This window comes from Leuresthes tenuis, unplaced genomic scaffold (genome assembly GCF_036924035.1).
Source record: "Leuresthes tenuis unplaced genomic scaffold, fLeuTen1.0.hap1 SCAF_24, whole genome shotgun sequence".
Lineage (NCBI taxonomy): Eukaryota > Metazoa > Chordata > Actinopteri > Atheriniformes > Atherinopsidae > Leuresthes > Leuresthes tenuis.
The window spans coordinates 17,550,320-17,575,407 of NW_027325378.1; the positions used below are offsets into that span (position 1 = coordinate 17,550,320).

A 25,088-nucleotide genomic window follows, 5' to 3' on the forward strand; every position below is an offset into this window, starting at 1 on the left:
GGACTTAATGATTCTAAGAAATTTTAAAGCCTCAGTCTGTTGTTTAGGTGTGAGACGAGGATTCTCATGAACTACTGGACGAGGAATGGATGGCAAGACCCGCTCGCTGTAGGCCACACAGAACCCCAACATGTTCAGCAAGTTGAAAAGACTGATGGGGGCTCCTGAGGCTCCCCCAGTTCAAGCAGCTGCTCCACCCTCTACGACAGCTGCACCAGCTAAGGTATGGCCTGATCACTCTTTGATTATCTTTATAATGTCATGTAACTACATAAAAGTCTGCCAGCAAACCTCAACCACGGCCGTGTTCTAAAACGCTTTTTTTAAAGATAAATCTTTACATAAATAAAATCTTACATTTCTCTTGCTGCCAATCATATAGGACTACAGCGCAATAGCTCATTTGTTCATTGGTCATTAGATTTTTTTCTTAAAGATTCTGAACCATGTAAACCTAATAGTAATTTATTCAAATTCATGTCTATTCATGTCTGCTACAAGCTTGCCACATTACGCAAACAGACTGTGTTAAGGTAAACAATAACAGATGACTGATGAGTAAAAGCCTCTGAAGCAGCTTGGCACTTATGTGGAGAAGAGCAGTGATTTTCCTCAGCAGAGAGTCTGGTCCTGTGTGGGAAGATTTGTTGTTGCTTTATGGCTCAATGCTGGCTAAAGGGACGGTTGGAGGGTCTACGTTTTCAAGTTTTCCATCCGTCCCACCCATTTTAGTTCAAATCTTTACAATGCCGTGAGCGAAATTCATCGATATTGTCAAAAAACAGCTAATCAACCTTAGGGATGAACTAATTAGAAATTGGTCCCCGTGTCCTCAAAACACATTTTTTTTCCGGCCATAGGACAAGAATTCATACTGTACTGTGATCGTGAAAGAAAGAATACTTAGAATCAGCTTTACAGCATAACCCTATTTACTGCCTTTTACGTGCGTTGTTCATTTCCAGGAGACGCCACCTGACAAGAAGGACGAAAAAGTAGAGGAGCCGAAGAAGGAAGCTGAAGAGAAAGAAGTGGAAACGAAAGATGAGGAGAAAAAAGAAGAGGAAAAGAAAGAAGAGAAGAAAGAGGAGCCCGAAGCAGGTGAGATGTCTGTTTAAAGTGGTCAGAACTCCATATTCAACAGTTTAATATTATGGTGGTCGTGATGTCATCCAAAGACAGCATGGTGAAGATTCTGGAAATCTTGCGCCTGTTTTTATAATTGATCCTTTCTTTAACAAACATGTTTTGTTGCATACTCTTACATGATATGACACAGCAGAGGGCATGGACACGTTAATGATTATTTGTAATCATGTAAAGGAATGGTTTGTTTTTACTCTGCAAATGGTCTACAAAGTAGGAAAGAGAGTTACTAACTCCCACAAAAAATGCTGCTCCATAATGGCATTAGATATCTGTTACGTTGTTTCACTTTTTATCCTTTACTTGTTTTTGTCACAATGTAAAAGCGTTACTTAATGCCCTCTGTCAAGCTTGTTTGAGAGTTTGGCATTCTGTTAAACAAAGCCAGTTATAAAAAGAAGTACTGTCTCTCACTTGGCAACCACAGAGAACACAAGAGTCATCCTGCTCTACTGGCATTTGAAACACTGAAGGCTCAGTCTACTACTTTTAAAGAACAATCCCTTTGTCTGTTTTGTTGGCTTAGTATGGACATATACAGCCCAGTCTCTAGAGAAGTAAGGTTCCATTCTATGTTTCTGGCAATCAGAAATATTTGCAATGTGTACATTTTCAATGTTTTTTAAAGCATGCATACAGCTCCTATTTTACTTATTTTCAAGCAGCAGCGCTTGACTCTGACTCTGGCTTGACTTTTGGACTATGCCTCCTCTTCCTGACAGTCACCCAGCCAGTCTAGGGTCCTGGCTGCTCGGGTTCTGCCAAGTGGTGGCTAATGGGGCAAGCTATGTTAGTTGGCTCCGCACTAAACGAAAGGGACCTGGCTAGATATCGGCTGGTGCTCAACGGTACAGAGACGACCTTCAAATTCAGATAACCTCGCCTACAAAACTAAAAAAAAAAAAGACTACATTTGTTACATGTATCATTATCGCTAAAGGAAACAGAGGAGTAACTAAACATCTGACACGGAGCAAGTTAATGCAGGAGATGGAGGAAGAGAACAGGTAGCTATGTTAAGCTCGAGAACCAGATATACCGCTAAAAAGTGAAAATAAACACTAAAAATCTGTAGGAGTGAGTGTTAAAATAGAACAAATATGTGATAGAGTCAACTATGCAAAAATGTGTAAATTATAAGGAGAAATTGGGTGACTTTAAACAGTCCAAGAAGAGCAAGTGATTCCACAGAATATAATCCAGTTACCAGGAAGTGATACAATATGGTTTGACACAAAGCCTCGACCAATATTATAAACATATTCGACCTAGGTGGGACTTGAACCCACACTCCCCAGCTCCGGAGGCTGATGCCTTATCCATTAGGCCAAAAATGGGGCAAAAGGGACTGCCTTGCCACCAGGCCACCATTGTACCACCTGAGAGGTCACCCATGGACAGTTTGTATAGATACCTACAGCCATTTTTTTAAAACTAGGCCTGGTTGTTAAAACACCACACAGCTGATGTTTACAAGTTTTTTGTAATGGCAGGTTTTGTTGTGCTTGAACGTGCTATTGATGCTGCATTGCATAACTAATTTTCGACTTACAACTTGAAAAAAAAAAACGAAAAACGAACAGGACATCAGATTTCCATCCATTAATTTTCTATACCTCAACCAAGGGATATCCAGCTGTCATTGGGAAAGAGGCAGGTTTCACCCAGGACAGATCGCCAGTCCATCACAGGGCCACATAAAGACAAACAACCATCCTCCCTCACTCCTGGGGTCACTTTAGAGCAGGGATGTCTAAAGTTGGTCCTCATGCGCCGCTGTCCTGCAGGTTTTAGATGTTCCCTGATGTTCCCAGATGAAATGGATCTCTTCAAAAGATTGTTAAGTTCTGCACAAGTCTGCTAATGATGCATTGATCTGAATCATGTGTGCTGAAGCAGGGAAACATCTAAACCCTGCAGGACAGCAGCCCTCGAGGACCAGATGCGGACAGCCCTGCTTTAGAGTAACCTCACATGCATGCTTTTTGGGCGGTGGGAGGAAGCAAAAGAGTACTTACTGAGAACTCACATATACTCAGGGATAACTTGCAAACTCCACACAGAACTGAAAGAACTGGTAGCTATGTTAAGCTAGAGAACCAGACAAACTGCTAAAAAGTGAAAATAAACACTAAAGATCTGTAGGAGTGTCAGAATAGAACAAACATGTGATAGAGTTAACTGTGCAAAAATGTATAACTTATAAGGAGAAACTGAGTGATTTTAAATAGTCCAAGAAGAGCAAGAGATACCACAGAACATAAATCAAGTTAACAGGAAGTGATGCAATATGGCTTAACACAAAGGATCAACAAATATTTAATCAATATCATCAAAGTTATTCGACTCAGGTCAATAGTCCAAGAAGAGCAAGAGATACCACAGAACATAAATCAAGTTAACAGGAAGTGATGCAATATGGCTTAATACAAAGCATCAACAAATATTTAATCAATATCATCGAAGTTATTCGACCCAGGTCAATAGTCCAAGAAGAGCAAGAGACACCACAGAACATAAATCAAGTTAACAGGAAGTGATGCAATATGGCTTAACACAAAGCATCAACAAATATTTAATCAATATCATCGAAGTTATTCGACCCAGGTGGGACTTGAACCCACAATCTCCAGCTCCGGAGGCTGATGCCTTATCCATTAGGCCACCAGGCCGCAACTCCCACACTACTACTTTTATCAGGTAGACCTGGTAGTAAGAATGAATTTTGTAATGATTTTACAAATTTTGTAATTTTGTGCTTGAACGTGCTATTGATGCTGCACTGGATAACAAGTTTTTGACTTACAACTTGAAAAAAAGAAAAGAAAATGCGAACAGAACATCATATTTCCATCCATTACTTTTCTATACCTCAAGCCAGGGATATCCAGCTGTCATTGGGCAAGAGACACCAATACATAGCTTTTCTATTTCCTTCTAGATGCCAATTGCTAAAAATATTTATCTAAATTGGGAGAAGGGAGGTCAAAGGTGAGAATGTTTTAATTTATAAAAAAATTTTTTTTTTTAAAAAAAAGCAGTTTAAGTGAAGTAAAATATTAACGTGACTGAAGTTATGGTCCCCTTTTTTTCCCCCTATAATCAAACGCATGTAGTTTCTCTACACACAGTAATTTGATTTTTGAAGATGTTGAATACGAACCAAAGTCACACAGTAACACAAAAAAAGGGCCTGGTTTCTTGAGAATTGCAGTCTTTTACAAGGAAATGGCCATAGCACAGAATAGCATAGTAAAGACAGAGTTTACAGGCCAGTGTCATCCGTTGGTGGGTGGAGATGTGGCTAGGGCCTGATTAGCATATTGATCCCCATTCCCCAATTAATGATAAAAATAAACAGTCACATTAAAGCTATTTTTAAAGCCATGAGGGTTTTTTTTATTGGCAAAAACATGAAAATGTATGACTTGTAGGAATACAGAGCAATTTTGACTGGATTAGTAACTGTCAGCAGTCGGGAACTTTCTCGGACAGAGGGGGGACAAGCTGTGTTACAGTTTACAGCATATAGAAGGGGTTAGTGGTCAGTTTTTATGTCTTGGGCATTCACTTGTTAGAAATGTTGAAATGTTGCAACATTTTTATTCCAGCTCCAGCTGCTCCAGCTTCAGCTGCTCCAGCTCCAGCTGCTCCAGCTTCAGCTGCTCCAGCTGCAGCTGCTCCAGCTGCAGCTGTACCTGCAGCACCTGCAACTACTCCTGCTCCTGCTGTTGCTCCAGCTCCTGATGCTCCTGCCAATCCAGAAGGGAGTCAAGGGTAAGAAAACATAATACACAGTACAATATATACTTCCCCATCTTATACAGTGCAAGTTGGAATAGGTTGCGGCCACTCTCAGCATCAAAGTTAATCCAACTCACTGGGATCTACTGCAAGGCCATCAGATGTAATTTGGACCAGATAAGTATGGCTGTATGGTGACAAAAGAGGGAAGATGATGAGGATTAAGAATGTTCAGTGTTTAGATGGCCGAATTGCATACAGCTTCTTTGGGAGTCATGATTACAAAAACAAGGAAATAAGCTACAACCAAATTCTTGAAGAGGGTAAGAGAAGAGCTGAGAAGTCAGATCTAAGCAAGCAGCTCAGCTGAAATTATAACTCCTCAGAATTTACTAAATGCTTCATCTCCCTGGATCCAGCGTCCTGAGGCTCTACAAACAACAGAATGTCGGGAGATGAGGATTAGTAAAAGGTAAAGCCACCGTCCTGACTAAAGTAAGGTAAATTCAAGCATGCATCAGGAAGATAGTTTCAAGTGAAGAAAGTGAATTATGGTATAAAGCCCCTCTATGGGTTAATCATCAGTAAATCAAGAAAGTAACAGACCATATACAAAACCTGCCACTGGCTACATAAGACTGGCATGAAGGACAGAATGGGTATCGGTTAAAAGTGAAGTCCCAATGGCATGCACCATCAAAAGTAGCTAAGAACAGCAGAGCTAAGATCCTGTTGGACTTAAAATACTAGACAGACAAGCGTCTGGCTGGCCAACCAACTCGATCAGTGATCAACAGCTATAAAAATAAACTCAACTAAGAACATCTAAACCGTGCTTGAGCTCTGTCCATTTCAAGAACCCCTAATGCTTCCCCAAATTAGTGAACTACATCAGTTTTGCAACATCACCGTGTGAACAATACGTTGATTTTACACGTGGACATGTCCCACCCCCGCGCCCTACCCAGGTATCCAAACAATCAGAGATGTCTGCATTGTGTGTGCTGCAGAAACAACAGCAGTGATCACCCTGTGACCTGCAACATGTGACTCCTAAAGTAGGTAAGAAGATTGGGAGCTTAGAGGTGTTTGTGACTGCGAATGATCAGGATTAACGTTCACATGTGAGCTACAGTTGATTTCAAAGACTTGGGGAGTTCTGTGAAGACAATGCAAATATGATAAACAAGAACTCTGCATTGCAGCAACTGACCTAAAAGCTTTTAGACATTCAGATGGAAAGGGAGAAAGAAAACCAATCCATTTTAATATGTGATGTGCTAATATGATTATGTGTGATGTATTTTTCCTCCAAATCCTTATGACAAAAATAACTATCAACAACAAAACATTTTCCTTTATAAAACCTAATTTATCACTCATCACTAAATCTAATTCTTCACTTATGCTTCTTCACCCATATCCTTTAAGAGAGGAACCCCCTCCACCACCCGTTGTCTACTCCCGCTATGCAGATGACATCCTTAGAAATATTATCAAGCGGTTAAGAGAGCGAACAGACATGCTCAAAGAGAAAGCCATAGACCCTTATGCCACTTCCCCAGAAATCACCCCACCTGTCAGTAAGTTTGGACAACAACAACCACAGTAGCTTTCATACAGGAAGAAACACAAGCGTGGCACCAACCATCTCTATCTTTGCTTGTCCAGCACCTATTCTGAGGAAGGAGGACTACATCAGACTGAAGGAAGAGGAACGGATAGCAAAAGAGGAAGAAGACAGAAGGAAGGCAGAAGAAGCAGCCAAAAAGGCAGAGGAGAAGAAGAAAAAAGATGAGGAGAAAAGGCTGGAGGCGGAGAAGAAAGCAGAGGAGGAGAGGCTGGCGGAGGAGGCCAGGAAGAAGGGAAAGATCCTCTCAGACTTCAGCTGCTCCTGCTTTGACATCCTCTTCCGTCCGATCGAGGAGAAGATGGATACTGTCTTGGGAGACACCATAGATCCTTTCACCGGTAGTCCAGTCTAGTCTAATTTATTGTTTAGTGTAACACCCCTAAACTCAACTGTAAATATTTCAGTTTTTCTTTCTCTCTGCAGACCGCCGGTACATTGCCTGGCTGACCGTTGTAGCCTTGGCGTACAACTACAACGTTTGGTTTTGCACCGCCCGGTTGGCCTTCCCTTACCACAACCCATCTGCCAACAAATACTGGATTTCTTTTGACATTCTTGCCGACATTGTGAATGCTATCGACATCATGGTTTGGCAACCTCGACTGCAGTTTGTCAAAGCTGGAGACATTATAGTAAGTCACAAAGAAAATTATTGCAAAGCTTCACCTAGAGGGATTTGCATCTGTGTTGATCCAACTGAACTTTAGCACTGTGTAACAAGTAAAACTCCTTCTGCTGCTTACAGAAAAACAGAACTATGACAAAGGTGCATTATCGGAAATCACAGAGATTTAAGGTGAGAATGTAATTCTATGTTCAGCTGTGAAAAGCAGCAAAGTATATTTCCTAAAATATGGCCCTTTTTTTTTTTAAAGGAACATATGCTTTAGTTTCATACTTTTTTTTATTTAATTATTTACACTTGAAATATTCTTCTTTTCACTCTTTTTCTTTTTTTTCCCCACATGTAATTCCACAGGTTTTTGGCTTTTGATTATTTTCTGTTTAATTCAGTTCAGTTTATTTCAATACAATTCAGTTTAGATTATCTATCTAGCACCCATTCATTACAGAAGTCATTTCAAGGCACTTACTTATCAGATAAAGTAAATAATCCATCCAGTCATCTTCTTCTGCTTAGTGTAGTAAAAGTCAGTTCAAGTTCAAGCCAAATCAAATTCAGTTCAGTTTAATTCAGTCCAATTCATCATAAATTCATTCAAACCAGTTCAGTCCAACTCATAGTTATCACATTCTAATCTAGATTAGTCCTATTCAGTTCAGTCAAATTCAGTATCATTTCATTTATGTCAGTTTGGAAAGAGAAGCCTAGTAAAGGAGACCAACAGATGACACAGAAACTCCAGTTAGACCCCATTTTAAGAAAGCTTATGTCTCACAGTTCCATATAAGTTGACCTCTGAGATGGTTTTCTTTTAAAGAAAAACTGAAGAAGTCAAATTATCCAGTGAAGGGAAGCAAAATGTTTCCATCTTTCTTGCATTATTTATTATCACAGCAATCTTTTACACAGGTTCTGTGAGCCTCTGAAGGGGGCTGCATAAGCTATATTAATGAATACTTTTACTAAGGCAAGCAATAGTAATACTTCTCCACTCCACTCACTGTTACCTTAAGAGGTGCAAATGCAGCCTATTTCACCATCAGGTGAATTTATGTTTCTCTTTCTCTCCCTGTAGACTGATATAATCAGCATCCTCCCATTTGACCTTCTCTGCCTGCAGTTTGAATTCTCCTCCATTTACCGATTCAACCGCTTCATGAGGGTAGGAGTGGCAAACCAAAGCAGTTTATTCTCTACTAGACTTTACATTTCCTGCTCAGCTCCCCACAGTGTCTGCATCTCCATTTCTGTTGTAGTTTGAGTCCTTCTTTGAGTTCAGTGACCGACTTGAGAGTATCATGGCCAAAGCTTACATCTGGAGGTAAACGCTCACGGAACAATGAGAGAAGCATATAAACACAGAGGCCACATTAAAACAATACAAAATTGACAGTATGGGATGTGTTAAATAACATCTATACATATATCTACTCTGTTTGGATATATGTGGATACGTTATATCCAGTCCTAATTGCTTGATTCTAAAAATATCTAATTTCACCTAAAGATAACCTCAGTCTCATTTAATCCTGCCTACTTTCTTTCCCTTCTGTCACTTTCCGCCCGCCGCAGAGTGGCCCGCACCACAGGCTACCTGCTCTACATGCTCCATCTCAACGCCTGTGTTTTCTATGTTGCCTCAGTACACCAGGGTCTTGCAACAACTACATGGGTTTACGATGGAAAAGGCACAGCGTACGTTCATTTTACTTTTGACAAGCTGTTTGGCAGGCTTCCTCCTGAGCGCTGTCCATGGTGCTGAACGCCTTGTGTGTTTCTGTTTGTGTGCGTCTAAAACCATTACTTTATGTAAAATAAATAAAGAAAATAAAATGTTAGCTATATCTTAGGTTAAAGTCTGTTTTGAACTTTGAAATTCTGAGTAGCAATCTCAAATAAATGAGTAACAAAAAAAAAAAAAAAAAAAAAAAACAATTCTGAGCCTTGTGAATGTATTTTTGGGAGTTTTAAGTTCCTTCTCTTGTCAGCGATGATGAAAAATAAGAAGCTGTCGTCCAAAATATGAAACTTGTGTGTCTATTACGAGTAATAATAACTACCACATATATACCACATATTGGAACCATCTGAACATGCCTCAACAGCTATGGTGCCGATAAAAAGTATAAGTGGGTCCTAAAATGTAAACAGATCTTAATCTGCAGCCCAGGTGTAACCAAATACAAAGCACATAAGCTAATAACACAAACTGTTAATCTACTGTGTGATTATTAATTATACACACGTTATATGGTAAGGGAACTCTTGGATTAAACAACTGTACTTCTTGTTTTTAGCTTTATAGCGCCACTCCAGTAGTTTTCCTATTATTTTGTTTTCTTTCTGTATGTTAAGCCCTTCCCTGACAGTCAGGTTTCACGTGTAGCTGTGAAACCTCCTGTAACGTTGGCTGGCTTCGAAAGCAGCTGCAAAAGTCCCAAATGGAGACAAACATAATATACAGAACACCGGGCTTCATGTCAGAACTAATTTAAGGTTCTTCATTAAATGAGGTCTGTAACAAAAGGTAATGTGTCTTTTTTCCTACCCTCCAAAAGGTATCTGCGTTGTTACTACTTTGCAGTTCGCAGTTTAATCAACATCGGGGGCCTCCCAGAACCCGTCACCGTCTTCGAGATCATCTTTCAAATGACTAACTTTTTCATTGGTGTCTTTGTGTTCTCCAGTCTAATTGGACAGGTAGACAGTTTAATGCTTTATTCATACCTAAAAGCAGTAAATCCGTTTCAGCTTTCAGACATTTTTTGGGGTTGAATTTGTAGACTTACACAGTTTTGATAATTCAAATTCATCATTTGTTGAATGATTCAACCGTTTTTTTCTCACAAAATTGACTCATCGAAACTCTTGATTTCCATTTACTTCTTTCAGATGAGAGACGTCATAGGAGCAGCCACAGCAGCTGAGGCATACTTTCGGGCATCGATGGACGGCTGTGTTGCCTACATGAACACTTATACCATCCCCAAGGTGGTCCAGAACAGGGTCCGGACTTGGTACAACTACACCTGGGCTTCTCAGGGAATGCTAGGTAACAAATTGTTCTCGCTACTCTGTGTTATCATCAACAAGTAAGATCGCAGACTGAGGTTATGAAGCTGACTTATACGTACCAACATTAAAACAGCTAATTCATGCACGTCTCCCTTCTCTTGTCCTGTTCAGACGAGTCTGAGCTCCTGGACAAGATGCCTCTGGTGATGAGAATCGCCATCGCTATGGACATCAACTTAAGCACATTCCAGAAGATCGCACTGTTTCAGGTGCCACAGCCTGTACTCTGTCCTCAGCTCAAAGCACGGGCTTGCTTTAAAGAAATGAGAAATGAGATTAAATTGAAAATGAACGCTAAGTGGTAACAAATGTTCCCCTGATTTCCACATCAATATGAAAGGAAAACGCAAAGGTACACTGTCAAATAGGTTGTACCTCATTTAAGATGAAAGAATATGCAATTAGAAGAGGGTCAAAGGAGGTTTGAAGGCAGTGGGATGGGACATATTTACCGACATTCATTAGGGTTTTTGTGTTCAACTGTGGCAAATCACACAGTCCCACATCAGTAACCAGTCCACTAAACACCGTCTCCTTTAGGGCTGTGACCAGCAGATGTTAGTCGACATGTTACTGAGACTTAAGTCCATCATCTATCTGCCTGGAGACTTTGTTGTGAAGAAGGTGAGCTGTGCTGCTCTGCAGGAAATAACTAACAATGCAGCCAAAGTCTTATGATCTGAGGGTAACACTGACCTCTGCGTCGCTGCTCCTCCGCAGGGGGACATCGGTAAAGAGATGTACATCATCAAAGGCGGAGAAGTGCAGGTGGTGGGAGGACCTGACAACAGCATTGTGTTCGTCACACTGAAGGCTGGCTGCGTGTTTGGAGAAATCAGGTTCGTCGGCGAGGGCGCAGCAAGAATAGAATTTGACAGAATTGAACAATCCAGCTCAGATGAAGCCTTTAGAGTCATAGTTTTGTCATCAAGTAGATGACTCCACGAGACTGATGTTGCCGTTATCAAAAGTATTCTATGTCATTTGATGTGGACACAACAGACATTTTTTGTTTGTGCGTCTGTACCTAACTGCAGTTTACTGCAATCTGCCAAAGACGGAGGAAACAGGCGCACAGCTAACGTGAAAGCTCATGGCTTTGCTAATCTCTTTGTTCTGGAAAAGAAAGACCTGTTCGACATCCTCGTCCACTACCCAGAGTCTCAGAAAGTTCTGGCCAGGAAGGGCAGGTGAGTCACTTTTGAGTGTTTGTGCAGCTCTTTCAGTTTTAATGTAGTTGTCCACTAAGAATTGTATGTATGTGTCCTGTGATTACAAAGACAACTAGTTAAATCCAAAGCTGCAACAGGAGCCAAAACCAAGGAGGAAAAACAGAAAGGTCTGACTCTGTTTGGACCAAAACCACCAACTCCAAAGCTATTAAGAGCATTTGTCAACCTTCGCAAAGGAGGGCTCCTCGAGAAACTCAAGGTAAAGTCATTATGCTGCGGCACAACAGCTGGGCCGGTTCGTTTGGGTTAAGATCACCGATAATCCCTCATGACCGGGTCAGACCAACTTATACCTTCATGAAAGTGAGCACTAACAACACATTTTGTCTTATGTTCACAGAAAAGTGCAGAGGAGCAGAATTAAGAACAGGATCTTTGACGTCCTTCCAAGGCTGTATATTCTGTTTTTCTTTGGCTGCTCAAACGCTCATAAGCTTCAAGATGAGCCGATCCCCTCCAACTCAGACGCCTACCGAGACCATCCGAGAGCTCCGACCATTTCTAAATCATTTTCCAAAATAGAAACAATACCTTTGAACCTGATCAGAGCCAAATCAGAGTAAAATTGCATTTGAAATGCATTTGTTGTAAATCGTGCACATTTTTTCATATAAAACAATTTGAACCTTCACTCCAAAAAAGTGTCCTCAGTTTTCTTGCTGCTTGAAAGATGATATCAAAGTATTTCATGCCTCAGAGTGGAGTTCCCTTTGTGGGACTTTAGCTGGGAAGAACTGGGAAGTTGGTGTGAGAAGCCCCAGTCATGATTTGGGTAAAGAGCACCACCTACTGTGCAACATCAGGAATTTAACTGAGGCGGAGCAGTGAGTTGTGCATTTTGCAAACATGCAGCGAGATGAGATTTATGCTTTTCAAGTAATTGTCCTTTTTTTCCTCAGCTAAAACAAATAACTACAAGCTTTGTGCAGCCTTCTCTTTGACTCCACATATTTAGAGGTTTTTATTTAAACTGCTTTATTTAGAGGTTAGACGTGTGTGTCGGAGGCTCACTCATCAAAGTATTTGGCATTCACCGTTTTCACTTTGCTATTAGAAAAATTAGATCAGTCTGATAACAACCAGTCACTTTTTCTGGTGCTCTTTGACCAAATGCTGTCAGTTTGTCATTAAAAGAACCGTTTCCACAGAAGAAATGGCTCAATAATAAAAACGATGCTCATGATCTGTGCAACTCAGAACACATGCAAACACATGAAAGAAAAAAAAAAAAAGACAGACGAGCCAGGTTTTAGAGGCAACTGTGTTTTTTTTGTAATAACACCTGAGTGGCATAAAGCTCTGCTACTCCGTCCACTTTAAAGAATAAAATACACAAAGCTGTAGAAACACGATTGCTAATTTAAAAGAGCAGCGTAACATACATCCATGAGTTATATCTGCTTTTTTCCTCAGAAGGCTGCAGCTGCCCCTCAGTCATGATGCATAGCAAAAGTTAAAATTCACACATAAGCATGAGGAACAAGCTAAAAGCAGAAGTGAAAAAAAAATAAGGCGAGGACACTTTTAGCTTCCAGCCCTCATGCAAAAAAAAAAAACAAAAACAAAAAAAAAAAACTGCAAATAGACATTTTCTCTTTCAATACTCAAAGAAGGATGAGTCACATGACTCTCTATAGACCAGCGTGTGGTATACTCCCACATACTGTACAGACAGTAAGCTTTCACCTCTTCTCATTCGAGTCTTTTTTCTTAGTCAGCAGGTTACTTGGCCTGTACTGTCCGGTATATTGCACTGCAACTTTAGTCTCCCCAGCTGGCGGATTCAGTTCTGCAGAAACGGGTCTTTAACACTGGATCTTCCAGAAGATGATCTGTCTGTCCTCTCCGCCTGTGATCACCGAGGTGCACAGATCGTTCATCCACATGGCTGTGACAGCACCTGCACAAACAGCACAACTTTCACTGTCCATTAACAGCATCACTATTTCTTTAATGTGGAAAACAAAGAAAACAGTCAGGTGAAAAAGAAAGTACACCCTCTTTTAATTCTGAGTTTGACACAGAGAACTGATGAGGTCGACCGTAACGTACGATCATGTGAACTCTTATTGACAACGTTGCTTCGGCTCATTGAGGTTTGTGGGCATTGTTCTATCCACACTTCTCTTATGGTCCCACTGCAGCATTTCCATCAGGTTAGCAGTGGGGACAGTAGCTTCACATTTAACTCTAGAAGGATCAACGAATCTAGGGGGATCAGCAAAACGTCACCTCTCCATCACCACGCTTGATAGTTGGTATGATGCGTTTTATTCTGACATGTTGTGTTTGGGTTAAACTAAACTAAACGTGGTGCATTATGACCAAACATTTCCACTTTGGTCTTGCGACATGCTAGCTGAGGCCTGTAGAGTCTGAGACGCAACACTACGGTTTTCTCTGGGCATCGCAGTGAACCTCCCCTCCTGAGAAGATTGTCAATGCTCTGATGCAGTGATGCAGTTCCATGCTCCAGACAGGCTGTCTGCCGTTAAGTGGCTGTGTAGCACAGTAGGTTCTCCTAAACCGAGGTCCGAAGTGTAAGTCCAAGATGTTGAGGTCATTTTTATATGTTTTCCATCATGGTGAAATCACAACTATATGCAAACACTGAATCTACATCTTAAGCTAAGCCTAGATGTTTACTATACTTCTTTTCTTTTTTCTTTTTTTTTTTTTCAAGCAAAAACAAAAACTCAAATGTTCTCAAATGGGGGGGTGAGACCTACCTGAGTGAGCAGGGATCCTCTTGGTGACCGTGTTGCTGAGCAGGTCCCACAGGAAGAGGTCACCAGACTGTCCTCCACTCAGCACGAAGTTCCCGTCCCAGCGGAAACACCTGCACACACAAAACTGCTGCTAAATCGTTCCAAACCGGTCAAGTTAAAAGGTTTTGGAGTCATTGAGGGTAACAATGCGACACAACTCAACCTCAGCAGGTCAGGATTCTCTTACTGCCAGATCTAATAAAAGCTCTCAATGTATCGCATTGGAAAGACAAGAACACCATTTCAGTAGCACTTATTAGACGCATAGGTTTCAAACGTTACCTCTGCTCCTCCTCAGCCTTCACTGATGAGATCACCATTCCCGTCTGAACATCTGTTACCTTCATACAGGAGTCTGCACCGACGCTGAGAATGTGCCGGCTATCTGAGGACACACACATCACACACAGCGCTCGAGCTTTGCAGCAATTCTCGACAACCTGTGAATTCCCTCTTTACACCCTCGGCTGCTCGGATTCTTCACCTTTAAACCTGCTAATTATTTTCATGATGATGTTATTTCTCAGCCCCACGCAGAGTGAGCTGCAGGTGTCATGCAGACTGTTAAAGTTAATCAAGTTTTCTCTTTTTCATGAATTGTTCCTGGTATTTCTACAGCTTCCATCTGAGACTTTATGGTTGGTTAAACCAGTGTTTCAGTTAAACTGAAGCACCCTCAGTAAAAACCAGTGTGTGCAGCTGGGTGTTTGTGTTCCAACTGATGCCAGTTGGAATTAAAGACGACCACAATAAAGTCATTTTTTTATGGTTCTTAGCAGAATAAGGTGAAGCAATGAGGTTTGTTGCCAGTACATTAAGACTTCTTTGGATAGCTCATGACTCAGAGAAGAGAAAACAGCTGCCAACCTCAGTGTTTTATGAGCTCTGTAGGAGCAAAACAACGACGGAGATAAAGACAAAGGCAATGTCAAATATTATGTTCTGAACTAAGCTTGCAAGGCGTCATTTTAGTTTCTAAAGCATTTAATTATAGTCTTAATTATAGTCAAATTAAAGTTTGTGATGGGACCATTTTCACATAAAGTTTTATTCCAACCTAACCATCATTTCACTAGAGCATAAAAATGTCTTGGTTGCTGCTTTGACACATACCAGGACTGAAGGACAAGTAGTGAACGGCGCCAAAGTGGCAGTGAACTTGCTGAAGGGTCCCGTAGCTGCTGGTGTCCCAGATGGTGACTGTCCCATCTTTACAGCCAGACACCAGGAGAGTTCCAGCTGGATTCAGACCGACAGTGTTCACCTTAACACGAGATATTACAGAGGGAAAACAATCTGATGTCAGACAAACATGGGGATTTGCTGTTGTCTTGTTTTTTCTCATCTGTTTCAGCATCTTAACTCACACCAGCATCATGCTCCAACTCAGCCAGCAAATGAAACTGGGATCTCTTGTGACTGGATGAGCTGTTAGCAGCACACTGCCAGACCTGTGGAATAAACGACACATTCTACCAGCTGTAAAGACGATCATAAAACTAAATTTTAAAAAATTTAAAAAATAAACGCTGAGGTTTAACGTATCTTTACCTTAACGGTGGAATCCCAGGACGCTGTGTAGAGTCGGTCATCAAACCAACACATCTCACTGACGGCATCATCGTGGCCCATCAGGGTGTCCTGCCGCCGGCCGTATGGGATGGAGTAGAAGTATCTGGCAGGGAGAAAAGCACAGGTCAGGGAGGGAGATCACCAGAAAATGTGCCCATGCAGTTTAAATAAGCTTACACATTGTTGTCCCACGAAGAACACACCACAGTTTTACCATCTGACAGCATCAAGCACGAGGATAATGCCTGAAAAACAGTCAACAGGTGTACTGATCAGAGAGCTGGAGAGGAAGACCAGAAGGGATACGGAGGGGAGGAAAAACAGCCGTGTACCATGTTAGAGAAGGACATGCTTCTCTGGAAGTCCTTCAGCTCTCTGGAAAACATCTTAAGTGTCGAGTCTGGAATAAAGAATGATACAGTTGAGTTTTACTCAACATTCCAACCTAAACTAAAGTTGACATTTATTCAATTTAACCTGCATTTTGCTCTCCTGTTCCACTGATACAATTAATAAGATAATCAGCTGCAGCATTCCAACCATTCTGAAACCGTAGAAATCGGATTCATTCATGCCACAGCTTTTTACTAATGTACATTTTACAAACATTGTTCTGCACAGAACTCCTTTTCAGACTCATGGAGTGTTTTGCTACAATAGATGTTTGCAGCGGTCTGGGTTTAGATGCTCCGTCTCACCTTGGGACGTAGAGAAAATAGAAGCTCCGTCTCGAGTTACAGCAATGCCTGTCACAGCGCTACACATTAAACAGGAAAAATGAGTTAAAACATGCACAAATATCCTGAAAAAAGGAAGCCAATGTTCACAACTCCACACAAGTGCAAAGCTGCTTGATGAAATCTTCCTATTTGAACCACAGCTTTCATTTTTGTGGCACAATGCATGTGACACTGCGATACATTTGAGCTTCATTGTTGGCCAAGTGGACGACCCCTGACTCACTCCTTATGGATCTTGTGGCTGGAGATGAACGTCAGATTTCCCATGTTTGTCCAGGCCAGTTTCCTGCTCTCCTCAGTCAGGTCTTCAAATGACGAGTCCTCACTCTGAGAAGCTGTGGACAACACAGGGTTCATCCGTGAGGCAATATCCAGACTTACTGCACGTAAAAAAAGGATACCCAGCTTATGTGTTCGACGGCTCATGGGGCCTTACCTGGAGACAGCTCACTGACAGGAGAGTTGATGCTGGGGCTTCGTGTGATGTTCTGGAACCTCGGTGTGATCCTCTGAGGGTGAGGGCTGGTGAACAGCTGTTTGGGTGTTTGGCCGAACTCCAGGATCTGCGTCAGCATGGCGATTCTCTGATCGGTGTCCTCGATGCTTCCCGGTGAGAAGGAGGGGAAAGTTAGTCATGACGCAAGGGAAATATTCACAAAGCAATTCTTCATGGACCTTCTTGTTCACCTGTCACAGTCGATGCCCCCTTCGTAGGTCAGCGGGTGAAACACTGAAAGACAGACAGAGAAATATTAGTTGCTGTGCACTCTGTGCGTTCGTTGTTGAAATTTGATGGCGTCTGTTTTACCATTATGAGCTGCCACAGCCTCACTGCCTCGCTGTTTGAAGCCAAACACCAGGTCAATCCATTCATGAAGGTGCTCTGACACATACTGACTCTCCAGTGCCGCCTTGTGCTTTTGAAGAAAATCGCTGGCATCTTGGGCAGTGGCAAAGACAAGAGCTTATTGGCAAAAGGAACTATTTATACTTCTTCTCTGCACAACTGCAAATATGACACAAGGCAGAGGAAAGGATGCTCGAGAGAGAAACCTACCTGAGGCCCAGGGTGGGAGAACAACATCACCAACTAATCGTCCAATCTGCCTTCTGCCCAAATCGAGATTCAGTCTGTTTTCCAGGAAGCTGGAGTCATTCCCATAAAACTCTGGAATCAGCTGCAGTAGCAGAGAGACGCGTGAGGAAAACTTTGTTATAGAAAAACTAAGAAGTCTGCAGGTTCTCTACAAACTCATCAAGCCAAATCTTTGCTGGATCTGCCCACTACAGTGGAGCTGATGGAAAAGTGCAGGAAACAAACATTTTCACCTCTTTGAAGTCCGTTGCCCCCTCCAGGCAGTTTTTCCATGTTTCACCGATGCTGTAAGAAATGAGAACGTGGCCGTAAATACCAAAACGTACAGATTACAAGTCAATAATCTTGGCCATTGAAGGGTTCTTTTGCACTTTGATAAGATGAAAAATTTTACCTGTTAAACATACGATCTGCATGGTCATATCTGCCATTCTGGAGACACAACATATGCTCTGGAGCTGAAGGGAAGAGGACAACTTCAATTATGCTCGCCTACAATCGACAGTCAAATCAGAATTAATAAGTAGAAATGCAAGATTACGTTTTCACTTTCCGTAATGTGCAAGTATAACATCTAAAATGAAAGGAATGTGACATACCGACTCTCACCAGGTAAAAAAGGACGTAGCCTGGAGACGAGTAGTGACTTCCGAACAGGAAGCGAGGCTCAGGCATGTCTCTGTATCGAGCCTGTGTGAACAGAACAACTCTGTGGATACTGAGAAGCTTCTTAGAGACACTAACAGCCCGGAAACAACATTCAACACTCATCCGCTCACCAGCAGTCTGTCCAGCCGCTCTTTATTCAGGGCCCCCACAGGTTTGTTCAGGTCTCTGAACGAGTCAGCATTTGTCAAGTCTGAAAAACAAAATGAAAAGTGCTGAATATGAACTACTGAGGAAAACTTCCAGCAAGGATCCTGCAGCGAGACTCAGACCTTTACCGCTCATTTTTAACCGTAACTGCCAGACAAAGCACTTTCCCCACCTAATTGTGCACTATTATAGTCTGCGATGACCCAGGGGAAGACGGGGTACTGCGAGAGGTCGTTGCAGCTGCGGTCAGCCAGGTTGTTGAGGTGGAGCAGATACTGGTAGTTACTGAGATGGCCTCGCTGCCACTGCAACATGTAACTCTCTGCCGTGTGTTCGGTCATGTGATTTTCTGAACCCAAACAAACAAAAACAAGTAGTTTAGAATTCCTATATTTCAGGATGTCTGCATACAGACGTTAACAGACACCAGTCTTTCTTTAGAAAAGGTACATTTTTGTTTCCTCTCACAGCTGCTCCTCGTGATGAAATTGTATCAGTTAATACAATCAATCAATCAAGCTTTATTCATGTCACTTTTTCCAGAAAAATGCACCTCTGTGCTTCATGAACCAAGTGCAAGGACACAAGCAAGAAATTAAGGAAAAATGTAACCCAACGACCACACTCAATTATTTGCAGATAGCAGCAAAATAGATTCAAAAACATCAATAAAGCAAAAAATATATAAAAAGAAAATAAAAAAGAAATAAGTGCTCAAAAATTTCAGTTAATTAGAGAAGATCTGATGTAGTTCTGAGCTTTGCATCACAAACACAGAGGCTGACAGCATTTGTGTGCGGCTGATGTTATCAGATGTGCTTTAATCTGCTGCCCAGCGCAAACATGCTAAAATGCCAGAAATTACATTACTCACTAAATTAAGATATTTTGCAACCTGGAAAAATGCAACTACGCCAGGGTGATGGTTTGATTCAGTTCCAACCGTCTAAAAGCAGCCTGGTCACACAAACGCTGCAGCATTTTCAGTGTTTGTTCACATCAAATACATAAACTACTAAATTAACAGCACGGCAAACCAAATGTAGACAAAAAACAGCAAATAAAATGGATTTTTCTTTCCTGAACAACCAATCTTCAAAATACTGCCAACAGTTCACGTGAAGCTGAGACTTCTTACTAGAAGTTCTTAAGTTAGGAGCTCACGGAACAATTCTTAGAACTTTTAGGGAACACAGCCCCTGATCTTTAGGCTCTTTGGGATTAAGAATTTGAGTGTTCTCACCCAGGAAAGTGGCGATGTAGTAGTAAATTTCATCTCTGTCAGCGGTGTTGTAAAACTTCAGGTAGATGTCCGAGCAGAAGTCGTTCTCAGTACAGAACACCTCCAGACCCTGAGCGAGGACAAAATGTGAGCACCCGAGGAATCGCCCCAGTGACAGTTAATGTTAGAAGTCATGTAATCCATGTTCAGCCACTGATATCACTCACCAGCGGTCTGAGTCCATGCCGTCTTTTGTAGATTCTCCTGATCTGGTGCAGTTTGATTTGAATCACATGCTCCTGAAATGAGACGTGAGGTTACCGTTGTTCAGCTGAGAAAAGCTGAAGGCACTCCAGGTATCACATTACTACCAACCACCTCATCTGAGTGGCAACTTTATCAGCTCACCGGATATCCATTGAGAGGCTGGAAGTAGAGGTTTTCATCGGTTATGCAAACGTGGCCTGGATTGGACACCAGAGGCATGACCATCTCCACTGCACACTCCATGTGTGGCCTCTCTGCAACACTCTGAAAGCTTTGCAGCAGATTACCATCATAGTCCAACACAACACTGCTTAGTTGATTAAAAATCAAACCAAAATAATAGATTCGGATTCACATGTACTGTACATACCAGTTCTTGTCAAATGATGACCTCGCCAGCCGTGACTGCAGATTAGCAGCGATCTTGATATTCACAAGCAGAAATATTCAAAATAATAGGTTAAAAATACATATATATATAAATACAGGCTGCAGAGTTGCTCATTTATGCTCTTTTTCATTGCTTTAGCATTTCAGAGGCTTCGCAGACTGAAACTTACCATTGCAGTCTGGTCCCCAAGCTTTTCCAGACAGGAAGCTCTGTGGAGCTACCAAATTTTACAAATTGAAAAGGGAGAAAAATGACACAAACACACATTCAGAGGACTAAAACAAATACGGCAAACGTATCATTGAACAACTTGAATCGTTAGTGAAACACAGAAAGTACAACCTGCTGTTAACGTAGCATTAGCATTCTTCAGGATATAACCACTTACCTGCAATAATGTCTGAACAACATCTTCAGTTTTATTCCAAATTTCCAGCTGAATCGTCACTTTGTGTGTTCCCTACCAAAGTGATGAGATGAAAGTTTATTCAAGAACATAAAAGGGCTCGTTTAAAAGAAAGGAACAAGCTGCGCGTGTAAGGTTAAAACTAGAACATTACAGACAAAAATGTTAAAGAGCCAAGTCAAGCCTTTATTCCAGGGTTTAGCCATTTGATCACCTAAAATGTTCTCTATTAATGATCAGCTCAGACCACGGCTCCCACTGTTAGAATGAATCATCCCAGGACAAACAAACAAGTTTGAGTGGAAAGCCAAAGCTGAATTCCAGCTGACTCACCCTCTCATTTCGGTAAGGTGCTATGATGTTGCTTTCTTTGATGAAAATAACCTGAAACGCAAAGTGAAAGGGAAGTTGTGCTTTTACTTTGGGAGCCAGTCGAAACAAACTGTACCCTGCAGCAACTGCAGGTGACAAATCTGGGCCAAGACAAGCAAGAACCACTAACTTTTGAGCATTTATTACAGTTAAACGAGCCGTGAGGACTGGGGACACCCTTACTGTTAATTCATCAAACAAAATTCACACCTCACCTGTTGACATGAAATAGACAGAATCGGTGGCTTCGGCCTGTGAGAAAGGAAGAATAGAAAACACAAGTGAGATGGTGGGAATCTTTTTGGCATTTTAAGATTCTGTTTAATAATATAAAATAACCAAAACCGTCCTTTTTACTGTGTACGTCACCATAAAAACAAAAACGGTGCAAAACATCAACCCAATAACTTGAGGATGCTGGTGTCAGACTTGGTTTCCAAGTGTAGTTGCACAACATGTCATTTTCAGTTAGGGAAACCTAACCAGTTTGACAAACTAATGAAACAGGTTTGGTGTGTAGAGATGGAACTGTGCTCACTCGCTGAAAGGGTTGTTTTCTTTCTCCACACACTCGATCTTCTTACAGTCTCGCAGAGGGATCTATACGAAGGGAAAAGAAAGAATACTGTCAGCCAAAAGAAATAAGTCCTTCCAAAACGGGGCTCAAACAACATCGTATGTTAGGCTTTCTTCTGTTTTTTGCCCAGCCTGTGAATGTAATGTTGCTCTTTAAAAGTTTCAAAGATCCCAACATAAGATGGCCGACATGATTCCAGTGTGAAGGTTTTAATATAATATACTTATGGGTGGTATTTATCCTCAAGTTTATCATCTTTATACATTTGTGAATGAAAAGAGACAAAAAAATATATAAACATTATCAAAACAAACCTTAATAATTGGCTCTGTAATATCCTCTGGGTCAAATATGATAGACCTGGAACAAACCTTGAAGGAACCCCTGATTTTTCTGGAAGAAGAGCAGCTAGAATTAGCATGTTAGCGCTGCTAACCATTAGCCTTTAGCTCAATACAACACAGATACTATAAATTATGATCAAATAAACATGCTGAAATAAAAGCAAAAGTAAACTGCAAAACACTAAGATCAGAAGGAAACGGATGTTAACAGTTGTTTTTGAAAAGTTAGCAAAAACAGAAAAAAACTTTAATTGATAGCATCCTCGTTGGAGCTTTTATGCTAAATAAAAGTCACTCTCAGGTCAGCTTTTACAAATTTACCTTGTGCAATAAATGCTCTTAGTTTTGGGATATAAAGATATTTAACAGATTTCTGGACTGATGCTTTGTCCAAATCTAAGTTGCCAAATGTTCATAAAAGTTATTTACTGGGGTCACAGTGGATTCTGTTGGTAAATACTGTGTTTTCTGTACAAAAATACATTTTCTGTAGATTAAAATTCACAAATAAAACCTCTGAGCTTTTTTTTTTTGTAACATTTATTTGTATTTAACCATTTACTCTCCTTTCCACAAGAGACAAAGTGATCATCAGTGGAAATGCACAATGTTTGTGACGGTAAACGAAAACTAAAATGTCTGATCATCTTTTTGAGTTTGACCGAGCCTTCATAAAAGGATCGAGACGATGACTGAACACATTTCTTACAATCTATGGCAAATACCCTTAGTTCTGTGTGATAGACAAATCTTCCAACATTTGAAAGAAAACAAAGTTAATTCATTACCTTACAATTTAATGAATTTGAACAAATCATTTAATGAAAATGGACAAAAAAGCTGTTAAAACATTTGACCGACCTCTCCTTTTTGGACCTGCTTGTCACATGGTATGCGGTGTGCTGCTCAAAGAAGTATTCCTCCAAATCCAGCAACAAGAGAGAAAACCTGAGGAGGACAAACAAAACAGCGACGTTAGAAACGTTGAAATAGGACAAGCATAGGCGTTAATAATGAGGGCTGAAAGTTCTGCAGAGAAGAGGGAGTTGGAAACAATATTCTTTAAACAGAGATCATGTGGGGGGAAAAAAAACGTTTTAATTCATTTAGTTAGGTGAGACAAACTCTTCCTAAATGTGACGGTTCAACATTGCAAACATTTCAAACTTCCTTTTGCCTGTAGTTGATTCACTTGAATTACTAACATTTCCAAAGATTTCTAAGGTGGTTTACACTGAACAAGCCCTTTCCCTCATTGGATCCAGGCCACAGGGAACATAAAGTGTGCTTTCTCAAGTATTGGCAGGACTGTTTGGCTTTCTACTCATAAGATGTACTGCGGTGACGGTTTATTGTGTTACTCAAGACACCATCTAATTCTAGTTGAATTTTATTGGCATAAGATACCAGCAAAAGATAAGAAAATCTGACTGATAACGTGGAAAAACTGAGATTAAAGCCAGAATAGGGGAGATGCAGCCTTCGAAAGTGGGAAATGTTTGGCCTGCAAAGACACAGAGCTCAGTACTCCACAGCTGTGTTAACCTCACTGCAGGGTTAGAAACTGTGACCTCCGCTTCGCCTTACAGAACATGAAAAAAAAGCAACTTCAAAGAAAGCTGCGAGCAGATAGTAACTACTGACAAATTTAGGAGGAAACCGGTGGCGACGCACTTTCTGATGAACACTGGTTTTACCACTTCACACATTCTGGCTCATGTTTTACAGCAGCAAAAGCATGAAAAAACCCACAACCGATTACAGGCAAACCCCGCAGACTTCCACAGAGAACACACCAAACCTTCTGTAGGTTCTCTGTAAATGTAGTTAAAGAGTGAGAGGTTTTATAGAAGTTATGGCTCCTGTGGGGATTCAAAGCGAGTCCAAGAGCACAGAGGAATCGCAAAGAGGTATCTGTTGAGAAAATTTTGGATTGTTAGGCCTTTACAATTAGTATCCTGCGGTGTCACATCAACGGATGAGCTTCCACTGGGTGTTTTTCTATTGTTACAGCCTCATCTAACTGCTTCAGCGTGGGTTACGCAACGCTAATAACATCACTGGACGACAGGTGACCTGCCAGTGGGCACACAGGACAAAAGCTACTCATCCTTCATTCCTCAGAGCAGAGAAATTCATCCTGTCGAATAAGCTGTGAACATCCAGCTCCTCAGTTCGATATCCGAACGCATGAAGAGTCAGGAAAGCCTTTAAGATATCAGACTTGTGATAACATTAGAACATATTGTGTGTAACTCTCTCCATTCTTGTGCTTTTGACGGGTGTTGCACCGTGGCCTCAACACGGTCTGGCACGCGACAACAAACACTACGATAGAAATTCGTCCCGTGAAGTAAACAATTTGCTCTTAATTGCAGCTTTTCTCTTTTGAACTAACAAGAGGTCATTTGGGGATATTTTTCACTACCCCGATGTGAAATAGCTGCCGCGTGTCAGTCCGTTCTCGCTGACACTAAACAACAGACCGTGAACAGTCAAGGCCGCTCTTCATGACTTCAATAAGCAGAGGGCATCTCACAGCTGACCGTGAAGCTCTCATTAGCCCAGCCTGGCGCTGAAAATGATATTCGTTCGCAGTGAGGGAAAAACGGCCCGCTCCTGTTACCGCACAATGACCTCCCCGACACAACCAACGACACGCTGACAAAAGACGGAGCACCACAAACCTTTCTTTAGTTCGCTCTTGCGTTCTAAAAAATGCCATGACTGTTCAGCATCCTCCACAGGAACTCAACACCGAGCAGCCAGAGTCCGAGCTCTGTAAACACGGAAACTTGCTTGTTATCACGTGACTGGTTCTCGCACAAATTACACTTCATCAGGGGAAAGTATAAAGTGGAGATGCTTTCCTCTGACCCTTTTTCGGGGTGGCATCACTGCAGTGCGAATTCTCCTGGAACGTGAGAAGAACATGCCAAGTGTGTGTTTCCCTTTTCATGTATCTGTATTGAAAGGGATGAACGAAAAACAGCTTCAGTTGTTTGACCATGTTGTAGTTTATTACTCATCTTTACTTCTAATTTCCCGCACCCATCCTTCAA

At 41.4% G+C, this 25,088-nt stretch overlaps 2 protein-coding genes and 1 non-coding gene across 4 annotated transcripts in view; 1 reads left to right on the plus strand and 2 right to left on the minus strand.

Moving 5' to 3' along the window:
* The first annotated feature begins 130 nt into the window (after positions 1 to 130).
* Positions 131 to 11,819, plus strand: LOC140284424 (cyclic nucleotide-gated channel beta-3-like). The gene is made up of 20 exons (XM_072378294.1): positions 131 to 223; positions 966 to 1,101; positions 2,087 to 2,153; positions 2,419 to 2,546; positions 4,758 to 4,923; positions 6,322 to 6,473; positions 6,562 to 6,861; positions 6,947 to 7,155; positions 7,269 to 7,319; positions 8,224 to 8,310; positions 8,405 to 8,469; positions 8,721 to 8,843; positions 9,707 to 9,848; positions 10,041 to 10,200; positions 10,335 to 10,432; positions 10,764 to 10,847; positions 10,944 to 11,062; positions 11,261 to 11,413; positions 11,504 to 11,654; positions 11,796 to 11,819. The coding sequence occupies exons 1-20, from the start codon at positions 131 to 133 to the stop codon at positions 11,817 to 11,819; spliced, it is 2,508 nt and encodes an 835-aa protein (XP_072234395.1).
* trnar-ccg (transfer RNA arginine (anticodon CCG)) lies at positions 3,746 to 3,818 on the minus strand. The gene has a single exon. It is a non-coding gene; the product is annotated as a tRNA-Arg (tRNA).
* Positions 11,820 to 12,713: 894 nt separating the features above from the next.
* Positions 12,714 to 25,088, minus strand: part of nsmaf (neutral sphingomyelinase (N-SMase) activation associated factor) — a 61,812-nt gene continuing 49,437 nt past the window's right edge. Inside the window, exons 1-31 of one of the 2 annotated variants that reach the window (XM_072379079.1) lie at positions 24,714 to 24,836; positions 22,888 to 22,974; positions 21,997 to 22,075; positions 21,644 to 21,705; positions 21,321 to 21,357; positions 21,067 to 21,117; positions 20,716 to 20,787; positions 20,497 to 20,544; positions 20,307 to 20,359; positions 20,078 to 20,207; positions 19,897 to 19,968; positions 19,691 to 19,799; positions 18,620 to 18,796; positions 18,411 to 18,490; positions 18,231 to 18,321; positions 18,026 to 18,089; positions 17,865 to 17,916; positions 17,593 to 17,713; positions 17,344 to 17,475; positions 17,223 to 17,265; positions 16,972 to 17,138; positions 16,759 to 16,870; positions 16,494 to 16,552; positions 16,128 to 16,195; positions 15,973 to 16,040; positions 15,775 to 15,898; positions 15,591 to 15,674; positions 15,337 to 15,487; positions 14,506 to 14,608; positions 14,185 to 14,294; positions 12,714 to 13,355 (exon numbers count right to left, since the gene is read on the minus strand). In XM_072379079.1, coding sequence (XP_072235180.1) covers positions 13,261 to 13,355; positions 14,185 to 14,294; positions 14,506 to 14,608; positions 15,337 to 15,487; positions 15,591 to 15,674; positions 15,775 to 15,898; positions 15,973 to 16,040; positions 16,128 to 16,195; positions 16,494 to 16,552; positions 16,759 to 16,870; positions 16,972 to 17,138; positions 17,223 to 17,265; positions 17,344 to 17,475; positions 17,593 to 17,713; positions 17,865 to 17,916; positions 18,026 to 18,089; positions 18,231 to 18,321; positions 18,411 to 18,490; positions 18,620 to 18,796; positions 19,691 to 19,799; positions 19,897 to 19,968; positions 20,078 to 20,207; positions 20,307 to 20,359; positions 20,497 to 20,544; positions 20,716 to 20,787; positions 21,067 to 21,117; positions 21,321 to 21,357; positions 21,644 to 21,705; positions 21,997 to 22,075; positions 22,888 to 22,974; positions 24,714 to 24,751 — 2,739 coding nt within the window. In that variant the 5' untranslated portion in view covers positions 24,752 to 24,836 and the 3' untranslated portion in view covers positions 12,714 to 13,260. Of the gene's footprint in view, positions 13,356 to 14,184; positions 14,295 to 14,505; positions 14,609 to 15,336; positions 15,488 to 15,590; positions 15,675 to 15,774; positions 15,899 to 15,972; positions 16,041 to 16,127; positions 16,196 to 16,493; positions 16,553 to 16,758; positions 16,871 to 16,971; positions 17,139 to 17,222; positions 17,266 to 17,343; positions 17,476 to 17,592; positions 17,714 to 17,864; positions 17,917 to 18,025; positions 18,090 to 18,230; positions 18,322 to 18,410; positions 18,491 to 18,619; positions 18,797 to 19,690; positions 19,800 to 19,896; positions 19,969 to 20,077; positions 20,208 to 20,306; positions 20,360 to 20,496; positions 20,545 to 20,715; positions 20,788 to 21,066; positions 21,118 to 21,320; positions 21,358 to 21,643; positions 21,706 to 21,996; positions 22,076 to 22,887; positions 22,975 to 24,713; positions 24,837 to 25,088 lie in introns of those variants that run through there. The other variant, XM_072379080.1, reaches the window with a different exon arrangement.